We start from the raw sequence: 15,348 nt of genomic DNA, 5'->3' as shown, positions 1-15,348 counted from the left end.
TTCCGCCAGTGGGAGCTCGGATTCCAGAAGGTTCACTATCAATATAGATTGCCTTGGAATATGCTGTCCTAAGACCATTATGCTCAATAAATCCCATATATGGTATATCTAACCGCTTTAAGGCCCAACCACTTAGTAATTCCTTTGCAAATGGCAGGCAGACCGTCAGACGTATGTTTAAACCGGGCCAGTCTGGAAGGGGCTAAATGGGAATTACCACCAAGGCGCACCCTATCACAATCTGGCTGGCCCCCCTACATTGGTCAGATAGCTTCCCATGGTACATCTAGTAAATTTAGACATTCATCTGCCAACACCATCCATTTAAGCTCCCGGCACACCAATAAAACCACTATTACACTGTTTAACTCTTCCCATCATCTCTAGTAAAGCATGTGAAAACTCAACAAAAACATCAATGTCTTGCCCTCTCTCTGCTTCCTGTCAACAAATGCTTTTGCCAGTAAACATATGACCTGTTACACCCATGTAAAACCTTAAGAATTTCAAGGTAATACATTTTTGAAAGTCACACATTGTACCCAAATGGCCGACTTACAGTTTGGTGGCGTAAAGTAAAACAAATGGCACTATTCCACAAAAAATAGACCCTACATGACTTGACTCGTCTCAGCTCATTTGCTTGTTCACCAGCCAAATCAGGTACCTGGCATATTATATTTTACACCTTATCCCGTGTATGACTATAATTACTCTGTGGTTTTGGGGAAAAAAAGTTTGATGCAATAGGAATAACAATCATTTAAAATTTAGCATTTATTTATGCATACTAAAGTAACACATCATAAAAACCAAGACAATGTGTAAGACTTGAGACTGGTGTTATGTTTTACTCTCCCTCATGAACATTGAAACATACTGAAAAAAATGTAATATCAAATGATGTACACTATTCACTTATGATGTAGTTTTCACTTAAATGTAAGATTTATATATAAATTAATCAAATAACATTCCAATAATTAAATAACATAAAATACTAATTTGCAAATAAACATTTGCAATTAAATACAAGATGCACATTCTAATGAGCATTATCTGACAAAAGCTTGGGAAGGTGGAGGGGTGGCCAAATGTGAAGCTTTTTTTTTTTTGGAGGGTCTGCTGCTCTAGTGCAACATCCACTGGCAAAAAGTTGTATATTGCATATATATGAGTCACATAGTGCTGTGCAGTCCCAATTTACCCCCAGTAACCTCTACTGGTATATATAAAAAGCTTATTATATATATATATATATATATATATATATATATATTATTTTTATTTTTTTTTATCTAAATATCTCATTGTGAAAATGCACTGCAATTCTTCATGATTGTAATTAAAATTCTTCTATCATTTGTCTTTTCAGACTTGGCTTTGCTTGCCCCAGAACTGTTTTCTAGATTCATTCCTCAAATTAAGCCCCCTGCTTTGGAATCTCAGCTTGCACTCTATGCAGCCCAAGACCAGAAACTGCAGATTGAACTGTCTTTAAATGGTTTTTCCAGGTAAGATATGATACTGTACCATTTTGTGCTTTATGCATATATTTTCCTTTTACAAAACTTGCATAAACACTGCATGTGAGAGGTTTAAAAATGTAAATCATTGGCTTTGTTATAGTTAGTTTTATATAGTTTTTCATTATGTACAAAGCATTTTCAGGTGATAATAAAGACATATTTATGAGGAGATTACATCTTAGAAAATCTGCATTAAAAGTATTTTTATTCAAATTAAATATTAAAAGTTTCAGGGAAAATTTCAATGTTTCAGTCCTCTAACAATACATTGTAGCACAGTATCACTGGTGGTTCAGGAAGCAGCAAGAGGTGGTATGCCATTTAACCTTGAAAAAAATCATTCATTCATTGTCTGTAACTGCTTATCCAGTTGAGGGTGGCAGTGGGTCCAGAGCCCACCCGGAATCACTGAGTGCATGGCAGGAACACACCATGGAGGGGCGCCAGTCCTTCACAGGGTGACGCATACACGCACACACACACATATTCACTCACACCTATGGACACTTTTGAGTAGTCAATCCACCTACCAACTTGTATTTTTGTACCTTGGGAGGAAAACAGAGCACCCAGAGGAAACCCATGTTGAATTGGGGAGAACACACCAAATACCTCACAGTCAGTCACCCAGAGCAGGAACCATAGCCTCCAGGTCCCTGGAGTTTTGTGACTTTGGCACACCTGCTGCACCACTGTGTCGCCCACCTTGAAAAAACTACTCAAGAATTTATTAATAATTGAAAATCTAAAGTGTTCATGTGTAAATTACATAATGTTTCACAGTCTTCATAATTAAGCTTTAACAAAATTTAATTTGTGTTTTAAAAAATGCAACATGCACTGCACTAAACTAAGTTCATTATGTCTGTAAGGTAAGGGGTGGGGCAGCATTCCCTCACTTTGTTCCTGGGAGGGAAGACATTATTTCAGTATTTTCTGAAATCCATTTAAAGGAAGTGCATAGTTTTAGCTGCTAACTGGAGGTAAGCAAAGGTCAGAGTCAGATGTGGAAAAACTTTGACTTTATTGCAAAAAGGGCAAAGTAGAAATGAGACAAACAAGTCGAGACCAAGACTGAGAAAAAACTCCAGAGCCCAGAAGGCAGAAAGAAACAAAGAATTCTGTATATGAAGACAAATATAATACTACAGAAGATATCCTATGCCAATCAATTAGAGCTTTATATAGGGCCCACCCACACTCTTCCAACCGCCAGCCACACAATTTCTATTGTTCCAATCCTACAGCTACACACTAAGGTTGCTGTGGGCATTTATGATCCAATCAACAACCAGCTACCCTTAACATCTACTCATTGAATCCATCACATGAGTACACAAACCACCCACTGCATCACTAGCTCTTCACAGGGGTCATCTGGTAGGCACCTCCCCTTGTAAGTACTTTGCTGAATTCAGCCCATGACACCTCCAAAAGGCTCAACAGTGAAGTCATGGGTCCCAGACCCAACCCACACCAAGCTAACTTTACAGTACTATCTTACCCTTAAGCATCAACAACGGTAAATACGGCTGGACGATATATCGATATATTAAAATAGAATAGAGCGGGATATGGAGTGAGGTTTATATGTATATTTTAAGTTTTTAAAAGGCTAAATCTTGTACAGGGCCATTCTGTGCTCTGCTCAGCTCCTCTGCTTTGCTCTGCTCACAGCCCCACCCCCACCCGTGTTCTCTCTCTCTCTCTCAAACACACACACACACACACACACACACAATGGAGCCAAGTAACAATGAGCGTGAAAAAGAACAGCAGTTCAGTTATATGTAAGTGGATCGGATTTGACCGGTGATATGAGTAGCAGATACGGCTGTCTGCAGGGAATGCCGAAAAGATGTAGTATCAAAATGCAGGAGTACTCCCAGCCTATTTCACCACTTTAAACAGCAGCACAAACATCTGTATGAAGCTGTTAAAATCAGAGGTGCTGTTACCACTGTTCTGAAGTATTCATGTCCCAGTACAGTTCCACTAAACCAGTTCAGACAGCATTGCAATTTTATTAGCTAAATTTGTGCTTTATGAAAACATAAGTATGAAGCGAAGTGGTATTACTAAAGCTACTACAGAGGAAAGGGTGTGCTCCCCATCTCAGCAGAAGAGCAAAATGCCTCGAAAAAGCTGATTAAATCTCCTGTCCCACAATACCAATTATTCAGTCACAATTTCTTTGCACGCGAAGCGCTGCCTAACGTGTACATTTAAGTCAGACAGACCTTTTCCAACCAGCTCGCAAGAGTAAAACATTTTGCCTTGACAAGAGATACATGGTCAAATGGCACCTGTGAGTCATATTTGAGCGTGACTATCTGCTTTATTGAAGATTGGGAGATTAACAATGCGTGTCTGCAGACGAACTATTTCCCAAATGTCCACAATGAGAGCACACAGCCGAAGCATTTACACTGTTCTTAAAAGCACTTTATTACAGACACTGCAGGTCTGCAAGTTAATTAAGTCATCTGACATGTACTTCTGTCTTTATTTTGATAAATACAAATGTTTTTCTGATTTCTTTTTTGCTTTGCTTTACAACTGAATGTTTTTCAGTGTACAATTATGGGGAAAAGTTAACCTTTTTGTGCAAACCTTTGTCTTAAACATACATGGACATTTGATTTTCATTTGAATATTGAGAGATGAGGTTGAGCTAACACACAAAACTGAATGTTTTGTTTATAAAATTCATAAAACATTTTTCACATTATTTTTACAACATTAATTGTATATCACCATTCAACTAAATTATATAGAGATATTATTTTTTTTGTCCATATCTCCCAGCCTAACTGATGACTGAAGGATGGATTTTTTTTACTTCATTCAGTCAGCTTACATGTTTTGTTTTTTGTACAAAGTACAAGATTTACAGGGGTACTCACAGGAAGAAGCACTTTGGTGAAATCTGCCTCACAGGAAACTGACTTATTAAAGAACAAATCAATTTTTTGCTATTTTTGCTCTGTATATTTAATAGCACAGCTATGAGTCTTTTGTTATGCAGGAAAAGAACATTATTTTATTTAAGAAGCATTATTATTTAATATATGCCAATAATTTATTTTTGAGCAATGTCTCATGTACATCTACAGCTGAATGGTAATAAAAGTTCCTGTGTGATAATTTTTGATATGTAAATTTGACTCAGAAGTGACTTCTTGTTATTATCTCATAAGAAGAAAAATATCGAGTTATATATTATATATCACCACTCAGCTAAAAAATATCAAGATATTTTTTTTTGGTCCATTTCGACAAGCTCTACCGCTTTGGCCTCCCTGGTGACTAGGGCCTCCCTGGTGACTAGGGCTGTACCTAGCCCCACTGGCACCGTTAATGCATGCTCAGTGCCACCAGTTCCATGTGATCTTTACTTTACATCACCAACCACCACAACAGCACCTCTACAGTGCATTTCCCCAAGTAGTCTGTTTTCTCCTTATCCACAACCATTGACTAGACCTTTCAGCTGTTCCTGATAATTCCTTCACCTTAATACCTTAATTTCTGGCCTCTGATGCCGAAATGCACAAGCAGGGATGTGGCATATTTGGCTACAAATCCCCTAACACCTATCTCCACCGGTCTTGCATGTGCCTGCCACCTGCATTCCCTCACCTCAGCTGCCAAGTCTGCATACTTCAGTTTCTTTCTTTCGAATGCTTTGTCTACTACATTCTCAAATGGAACTGTTAACTCTATGAAATAAACGATCTGTCTACTTTCAGTGTACAGTACCATATCTGGCCTTAGTGTAGTTAACATAATACATTCTGGGACCTGTAGTTTTTTTTACCTATGTCCACCAGCAATTTCCAGTCTCATGCTTCATCCCATCTACCAATATTTGTAGCCTGTGCACACTCTCGAATATGTTCCCCAACATGCACAAATCTAATTGTTTTATTACTACAACCACTCATCAGTGCATTTACCTCTAAGCATTTGCTGTCCAACAAACATGCTAAAACAACTGATTATGTCTCCATGTATAACTCCCCTGCGACAAACAAACCTTACAAGCTGATAGAATATGCTTCAGCATGCCAAACCCAGTACATAATCTACAACTCTTCAGACTCTTCTCCTACCCACTGTCTAAGAGTTTGTGGAGTTGGAAGGACATCATGAGTTGCTCCAGGCAAAAAATTAATACGTCTTGCCTCCATCACCCACAATTCTTGCCAAGTGATCTTCCATTTCTAGATACTTCAAGCCACTGGCCTTGTTTTGCTGTTGCCCACTGTCCCTACTCTTCCTTCCACAAATAAATCTTGTCATCATTTGCCTTCTCTCTTGTGATATGGCCTTACAAAAAGCTTTCCACATATCACATGACTCAAAGCCTGCTCTTCCACATTGCACTTGGCCAATTATATCCCATAGCTATAATGAGCTCCTGGCTACCTGCACTGACACTCGTGGGATCCGCTTTTGTGACTGGCATTGCTGCTTTAACCACTGCATCCTTCGATCCTGGCAAAATCATTTCGCGACTCACCTTTGCACATTTAAATTCCTCAACTAAACTTGTGGAATTAAACATTAATGTGCAATAACAATTCACACCACTATGTCCCCATTTTTAATAATTAATAAACCACACAATAAACTTACCTGCATTTAAGTAAGAATTCCTTAACTACTCTGCAAAGAGAGAAAACACAAACCAATATAAACCCAAAAGCACTTCTACAAGGGATATCTGTCACTAAAAAGTGTTTGCAACATAAATTACTTCCTAAGTGCACGCTCCCCTTTAGCCAGCAAAAATGACAACTCTAAACTCCCAATTAAACCCCAGCTTAATCAGAATAAATTTTGCTCAAATAAAAAACTCACAGTTTATCACTTTTAATGGATTTATAAAACTAATAAGTATATTATCTTAATAAATGAACTGCATGAGTAAACCTGTTGCCCAACTTATGAATATAGTCTATTAATCCTAAATTGTGAAAAATTCTTACAGTAGCTTGTAAGTGAATGTAGACTAAATGTGTATCAGCAATAATGACCATATGTGTATATATACATATATTAAATGCAGATATTTGGGAAAGAGCCTTTTCGTATACAAACCTTGTTCTGACAGGATCCAGCTGCTCACTGTGACTTCAGTAAACACTTCTGCTGCTGAGCTGTAGTCAGCTGCCCCAATGTTCTCCTCTTTTTTTCTCTCACACAACTCAGGTTAAGGAATAACAGACAGTAATTTAGTACACATTAAACTTACTATGGTAATTGGACATTCAGTATGATTATTTTATAACACTTTAGTTCAGTCATAACATTATACTTGATTCAATATTTTTTTATTATTTTATATGTAAAAAGGCAAGCTCCAAAAAGTATCTTCATTGGCTTAAAGGCAGAATAATTCCCCCATTTTTTAAACAGCACAGAGAAATGTTCTACAAAAGTAATTGATGGCAAAGAAAAACTATGAGCATCCTTAATAAAACTTTAATATCTAGTGATACCTAGCCTCAAATTACCAACCACCAGAAACTCATAAAGAACAGTTCTATGCTCTATAAATACTACAAATCATATTTTAACACATAGTGAGTTACAGAACTGCATCTTTAGGTTGTTGCAAAACTTAATATATCAGTATTACTTTTAGTCCTTGCAAGTTACATTTCAACATGTGAAAAACATTCTAGTGGTAGGTTTTAAATCCTAGAAGTGACCACTGTCAAGTTTTAGACACCATTCAAAGTTTATTTCCAATATTCAAATATTGGGTAGTACTTTTGTCAGTTGGCAAGTAATTAATTATTTATAGAAATTAATTCATGATTCATATAGTGTACCGCAAAAAAGACCCAGACACCAGAGAATATAAGATTTGACACAAAAAAGAACAAAGAAGTTCAACATTAGAACAAACCAAACAACACCATTCCAACAAGCATAACACTCTATGCACAAATGTTAATACAATCCACTCCATATTTCACCTCTTGGCAGTCCATTACCCAGTTCCACTGGCCAAAACAATTTCTCCAATTTGTGTCTCCAATTTATCAAACTATTGGATTAAAAGGGAACCCAAACAAAATACTGCTCCACAAACTCACTCACACAATCATCTCAGGTGCCCAAAACTTCTGCACAGCACACCTCTACACACACACACATTATATATATATATATATCTTCTTTTGTACTCTTTTTTTTTCTTTTTTCAAGAGTGGAACCTAGGCCTTATGCACTTGTGATGCACGATCAATCCAGACAAAGTGTCAGATCTCAAGGCTCCAGTGTGACAAGAGGATCTTAGACCCATGATCCTATTTTTTTTTCACCTGATAAAAGCAAACATATAAATATTTAGATTTCTCTCCTATTTTCTCATACTAATGTAACCTTTAATTCCCATGATTAAACTTTTAGATATATATTAACAAATGTAACCAATTAAGTGACACACACACACTTTTGTCAGTTTGTGATTTCCCTTTCATACAGCACTCAACTTTGTATGTCTCTTTCCCTTTTCCTATTCTCAGCATTTGAAAAGTCCTTCTAGGGCTGATGTCATTCTAAACTCTCTGTCGTCTAGAGGCTCATAAAATTATCTCACGTCCCTAAGAAGGCTCATAATATTAATTTATTTTAATCTTTTATAAATTGATTTCAAAAAGTACTATTTTCAAGTTTATTATGGGTTAAAAGGATCAACAAATTTCCCACAAAATAGGCTTTGCAATTACAAACGTCCTGAAAAGAGGCTCATAAGTTTTAACTTTATAAAAATATTTCCCTTATTCATTTCTAAATCTCTAATTCGTAATCACATCTAGAGCTGGGCGATATGGAAAAAAAAAATTATACCTTGATATTTTTTTTTAGCTGAGTGCCGATATACCATACATATCTCAATATTTTTCTTCTCATGACATAATAACAAAAAGTAATTTCTGTTGCAAATGTCACACAGGAACTTTTATTAACGTTCAGCTGTAGCTCTACATGAAATATTGCTCTACATGAAATATTGCTCAAAAATAACCTATTGGCATATATTAAATAATAATGCTCCTTAAAAATAATAATGTACTTTTCCTGCATAACAAAAAAACTCATAGCTGTGCTATTACACTGTAAACAGAAAACATACAGAGCAAAAATAGCAAGAAGCTGATTTGTTCTTTAAAAAGTAGCACTTCACCAAAGTGCTTCCTCCCATGTGTACTCCTGTACATCTAGTGTAAATCAAACATGTAAACAGTGTGGTGGAGAAAATAAGTACTTAATAAGTGTTAAGAATTTAAATCTAACAGAGCATTTGGAATCAGAAAGTAGTTTATTAACCTTAAGGTGGTAAACACACAATAGCAAAGAGCACTATGTGAATGAGGACTAAGAATATGTTTTCACTGAGAGTTTATATAGGTAGTTTATACGTCATAAGCATAAGATAATCACTCTAATTTTCTGCAAGCTTAGTTTCCTTAGAGACATCCCAGTTAGTTATACAAGATGAAGGACTAAATGTTTTGTTCTGATAAAGCACTGACCTCAAACTGACCTGACATACACTTAGTTTCTGAGTTCTGTTGATGGTTAGAAATAATTATACTGACAAAACAAGCAGACAGGGTCTTTCAACAGAGACATATAAAAATTTCCATGACAAACAGACTGAATGGAAAAAAAAAATCCATCCTTCAGTCAGTGCATCTTTTTGCAATTCTCAAATAACAAGAAATGTATAATGAGCCCTGAACCATGGATCCACAAAAGAAGCGGCTTATTTATTGTTAAGGTTAATTCACAATGCTGGTCTTGATGGATTTACACACATCAGTATCCTCTTCTCCAGCTGCCAGGAGACTAGTGTTAAATAGGTGTAGCACAGGTCTGACATATGACAGGGTCACATACTCTTCTCCCGAAAGAGCATCAGTGAAGTCCTGAACGGGTTTCAGAGCTTTATGAACTGCCACCAGGACCTCTATGTCCTGCCAGGTAAGGACAAGAGGCCTGTTTTTTACATCAACCCACAGGACTTTAGAAAGGGCCCTTTCCTGTTCCAGAACCCTCTCTATCATTAGCAGCCTTGATCCCCAGCGAGTGGTTGTCTCTGTGATGAGCTGGTGACTTGGAAGGTCAAACCATGCAAAGGCAAATTTACATTCATCTGTTTAGTAGGGATGTATAAGATTTAACTAGATTTGTAAACTGTATTGTGTAACATAAAACCTAAAATTATTTTAGTTAAACTACCTTGGTAAAATCACCAGCAAATGAGTGAAATACATATTTATATTTTCAGATCTTTTCAATCTCAGACATATATTTAAATGTATTTTTTAGATCTTTTCAATCTCAAACATGTATTATATATTTAAAATGCATCTGTTATTTTTTTTTCAGCTGGTGTCCTCATTCAATATCACTATCAGCCTAATACAAGCACAGACACTCTAATAAAGCTGACAGTTTATCTAACTACGTTTCAATTTGTAGATGTATAAGCCAGCTATCTTGTTTTCAGTAAGTGATTCTATAAACTTTTTACTTAACTGGATCCATCCATCCATCCTAGCATATTTTTTTTATTTAAAATCAACTGATGGAATATTGCACTCACCGATGGCCAGATGAAGTCTGTGACCAAAACACTGCATCCTCAGCCACCTGTTCAGCTGCACTGCCTTGACAACATTAGCCCCGTTGTCAGTAGTTATAGCAACCAGTCCCACCCAATTGAGCTTCCAGCTTGTGAGGGCATCCTTCGGCTTTATGCTCTCTGGTGTGGTCCTGTCAAAAATAGCTGGTCTGGAGACAGGCACTTATCAGTTCCCAATCTTCCATGAACTGTATAGTCACACACATGTATGGCTTGCCAGTCCTGCTAGACATTGGCCAGTCAGGTGGCAAGACTCTCTCTAACTTCAGTATACATTTTTGGCAGTATTTCTCTCGCAAAGTAATTCCGACTAGGTAACTGGTATCTTTGGTCAAGTGTTTTTAGCAGCCCTCTTGTTCCACAGTTGAGATAGGGACCATATCTTTAGCGATATGATATGCCACTGCTTTAGTAATGTCACCCCAATTCTCACTTTTTCTCTCATAAAACACAGCATAGGTAAATGAATTTTGTAACGTGGTTTGTTATGGGGCACAAGGCTGGGAAATCTTCACAGTCTGTGCTGCAGCACAGTTTCACACACTCTTCATACTGCACTTTATGGCGCTGTTTTAAATGGTGGAAAAGATTAGTAGTGCTGGATTCTTTTGTTGGTACTTGTTTTCTGCATTCTCTGCACAATACATTATTCTACTGCTCATCTGACACTTTGAATCCGAACCATCTCCAAATAATTGAGCCATTAGTTTTCTTTTTACTAACCAGCTTCTCTTCAATAGTGTCTTTCATATTATCCATCTCCATGCTGTCACTGCCTTCTTGATTTATGGGTGGATGGGGGTAGGGGGGAGTTTTGTGAGGGAGAGAGGCGGGGCAGTGCAAAGTTGTGCAGAGACAAATTGGAAGAAGAGAAATGCGAACTGGTGAATCTACAAGTATAATTGCCACGCAGACTTTATCAATATAAATGATATTGTCTCATCTTATATCTCGTATAAAAATATATCGATATTTCTTAAAAACTTGATATATCACCCAGTCCTAATCACATCCCATATATGCTTATTCAGTCTCTTGACTAAGACTTTCGTCACACACACTTTCTCTGGACAGACAAAAAAAGAGGAGGGATGGCCTTTCCCTTGCACTTAAGCACTCACTCCCTCTCACATACACACACAGTTATGGCTAACAGAAATAAGTAAAAAGGAAGGACAAGTGAGAGAGACCCCCCCCCAACACACACACACACACACACACACAAACAGAATTCCAACAAATTCAATAGCACCACAAACCTCTGCGCACACACACACACACACACACACACATTATTTCTTTACTTTTAACTTTTAGCTCTCTCGGGAAACTTACTATCTATAGACATGAACACAGACAAAAATCATATGTGTACACCCAGAATAGTAAAACATTCCTATGTACTGCTCACACTGAATAACAATACACACTTAATCATTTCAATACACATCACCAACCTTAGATTATCATTTAACTTCCCCAGCAACTGTAATGTGCAAGGCACTGCAGTCATCAGGGTTGTCATGTCATCCATGTAAGCCCTGATTGGGGGAAGCCTAATACCATCATGCAACCTCTCCCCCCCTACAATCCACTTAGAAGTCCTGACTACTACCTCCATCGCCATCATCAATGCTAATGGTGAAATCATACATCCAGCCATTATACCTATTTCTAATAGCTGCCATGATGTAACAAATTCCCCTGTAAAAAAGAAAATCTGAATGTCCTCAAAATATGCTTTAACAAGCCTAGTAACCTTAACTTGGACCACAAAAGTGTGTGGCACTGAGCCAAATGCATTTGCTAAATCTAGGAAAACGACATGTTGCCAGATCATGCTGCTATGTTCCAAACATCCTGTAAAGCCAGAAACCTCTTTTGTACTGACATATAAATTAATTTGTTTTCTTTCAAATAAGCAGTAAGTCTCCACGCTATTACACTAAACAAAATCTTACCCTCTACATTAAAACTTATAGGCCAAAACTGTTCTATACCCACAGCATCTTTCTTCTTAGGGATAAGGAGGCCGCCTGCTCTTTTCCAATCTTTTGGAATGATCCCTTTCTTCCAAACTAGGACCATCAATTTCAACAAAAGCTTCAAAACCTCAGGTGCATACTTGTACACACAATACGGTACACCATTAAGCCCTGAATTAAAACATGCCTTTGCATGATGTACCACATCTTGAACCACATTCCATTTTGGTGGGCTAACCTCCATTTACCACTCTATTTCACCTAGTGGTGGAATATCTCATGGCAACTCTAGCACCTACACCATTGAAATGCTCCTCTAATTCCCTCTTTCCGAATTTTAAACTCCCAGATTTCTATTTACCAAATAAGGTCTTCACAATATTAAAAGGATTCCTAAAGAACACTGCCCTAGTGTGTGTGTTACAAAAATGTTTAAAATAGGGAAAATAAAACAACTGGTAACACAGATGGACAATGGATGTGGTATATTATAAAATTGTTAAAAACAGATTGTTAAAAACAACAAACACCCGAGCTAACCAACCCATAAACATAAAAATGTAGTCCCAAATAATGTTTAAGTAATGTTTATGAAAGGGAATGTGCAGTCAACATATTAATTATGGTTAATTAATAAATTAAAACAATTAATTACTGGTTTAATATGGTATATTTCTATGGTATTAAACCTAATTCATAATAAACAAACACAAAAACAAAAAAATCAAGAATCTACATAAAGATCATGGAGTCTAAGCCCAGATCAGCACAGCACAGCTTCAGGAGGATGCAGTAAGTGGATGCCTGCCCTGCGCATCTCAGTGTTTCCTGCTCTAATACAACCACTTTAACTCAGGAATGGCCTGTTAATGAGCTGAATAGACTGATGAAGGAAACACCTAAATATATGCAGTGGGTGATGTTTTAATTAGTTAATGATTAACTGAGACATTACTTAACATTGTTGTAAGTTGTCATAATTAATGTTTAAATAGACATTAGTTATAAAGTTTAGTAATGCTTATTTATGTCTTAACTAGTTTCAATTAGTAATTAGTTGAAACATTATTTAACCATTTAGTAATGTTTATTACTGTCATTAGATACTGTTAGTTAATATAATTTTATGTAAAACAAAAGGCTTGTTTTTATTTCTATAATTAGTTAATTAGATTAAATGGGACATTACTTAATCGTTTAATAACACTTAATGTTTTTGTAAGTAGTGTTAATGTTTAATTGAAATTTTAGTTAAATATTTAGTAATGCTTATTACATCTTAATGACACAGCTTAATAAATTAAGACATTTGTTAATGATTTAGTAATGTTTATTAGGTTAGGAGACACTCTATTGATGACCATTAAAGGTTGGTCATCAAGTGTTGAGGGAGGGGAGCATGTTTTAAGTTCCTGACAAAGCCTCTGTTGGGCCTTTCCCACCTGAATGGAAATTTGTGGTAAGGCCAGCAGACCAAGTACACACCAAGAAACATAAGCTCTCTACCCCAGGTTTGGTTTGCAGCCTCATCAAACTCTGCTAAAGTTCTTAGCGTAGGTTGATGTACCCTGGCTTTTTACTGTTTTTCACCTCCGCCCAATTAATCTGAAAGGCACTATACAACTAAATTGTTGTGGAATAGAGGATGAAACTGAGATTATCCCCCTTAATAAACCCTACACATACATCATGGAACTGGTGCATCATTAAAGGAACCCTGTCATGAAATTTAGGCCACAATATGGGGTAAATGTCAAGTTCTATTAAAATATAGTGTATTAACCAATCAAGTTAAATGGCTTGCGTTTTGGGAAAGTGATATTTGAAGATATATATTCAAGTTTATATTAATGTACTTATATAAACCATTTTATAGTTAACTGTTACATAAAAAAAATAAATGTGATGTTATTCAATTGCATGTTGTATATAAATATGCATTTTCTATTGTATTTATGTAAATTGCTTTGTTTCATACAATGCTAGTTTTTATGATTTTATTAGTCATTAATGATAATTGGTTTTATATGTAAAACTTTCTTATTTTTTCTCCAGGGGGGACCAGTCTCGCAAGAGAGCAAGTGAAGAATCTTGACAAAACATGGATTCTAATACTACTATTATAGTTAGTTGCTCATATTGATCTTTAAAAGACAGCTAAAATTAGCAGAAAATGTAAACATGATTAAGGTCTGTATGAAGATCTATTTAAATTATGATTGATGTGAGAACAGCAATTATGTTCATGCTTTATGATCACACCATATACTAAATATACTGAAGTTAGAGTTGAAGACATCAGCCAGAATTTTTATTTGATTGGGTTTTTCTAAATGCTTGTCAAAAATTCTGAGTTACAGAATGGTGACATTTAATTGTTACTTTTTCCAAGGTCTATGAATTTTTTGTCTTTTAATGGCATACCAGATAGCTGGAAACTTGCCTGTTTGTTTGATTATGAGTGAACGATAACAGGTATTACACTCAGCTATATGTTTGACAATTGTACATCCTGAGTATTTTGAAAAGATCTCCAAGTGCTACAGAAGATGTTTATTCAAGCATATTTCATAATAAATTGCCTAATTATTTTCTTTGTCATGCATCTATTCTGATATTATACATTCAATTTTATTTCAGAAAAAAATAAAACGTTATTTTATAGTATGTAAATTAACTAGATATTCCATTACCTACAGATGCCCTGAAGGGCACAATGAAAAAGAAAATTTATAAGTATGTTCCTAAGACTAAGTTCTATATTATTTACTATTTTCTGCCTGTTATACACTCTAAAAACAGTTAAATAAATATTTCAACCATCATTGGTACAATTTTAGCAATCAAAGGTGTAACATTTTTTTCCTTCCTTTATTTTTTTTTCCTAATAATGATGTGAGAAATAAGAAATATATAAATTATAAATATCAAATAGCAGTTGATAATTTCTCTCTTCTGTTGCTGTGCCGGCCATTTTGCTCTGGGTCATTTGAGTTGGACTGCTCCCTTGTGGTCAAAGCTGCTAATTCTTAGCACCTAACTCCTCAAAAGAATTTCCCCATGTTCATGGAGGGGTATAAGAAAATAAAAATTTAAATCCGTCGCTGGTTCAAACCTGGAAAAAACATTGCAGATTAGTTTTCTGTCTTGATTCAATGAATCCCTG

General features: G+C 36.0%; 1 protein-coding gene across 3 annotated transcripts in view; it reads left to right on the top strand.

The window, feature by feature from the left end:
* The window catches only part of cacul1 (CDK2 associated cullin domain 1), a 177,977-nt gene extending 163,017 nt beyond the window's left edge, over positions 1-14,960 (top strand). The window contains exons 7-9 of one of the 3 annotated variants that reach the window (XM_066679086.1): positions 1,376-1,514; positions 12,219-12,314; positions 14,238-14,960. In XM_066679086.1, coding sequence (XP_066535183.1) covers positions 1,376-1,514; positions 12,219-12,279 — 200 coding nt within the window. In that variant the 3' untranslated portion in view covers positions 12,280-12,314; positions 14,238-14,960. Of the gene's footprint in view, positions 1-1,375; positions 1,515-12,203; positions 12,315-14,237 lie in introns of all 3 variants that reach the window. The other 2 variants (XM_066679085.1, XM_066679087.1) reach the window with 2 other exon arrangements.
* The last annotated feature ends 388 nt before the right edge of the window (positions 14,961-15,348 follow it).

This window comes from Hoplias malabaricus, chromosome 8 (genome assembly GCF_029633855.1).
Source record: "Hoplias malabaricus isolate fHopMal1 chromosome 8, fHopMal1.hap1, whole genome shotgun sequence".
Lineage (NCBI taxonomy): Eukaryota > Metazoa > Chordata > Actinopteri > Characiformes > Erythrinidae > Hoplias > Hoplias malabaricus.
The sequence above is the reverse complement of the archived record's forward strand: the minus strand, read 5'-3'. Positions and strand labels throughout refer to the sequence as shown.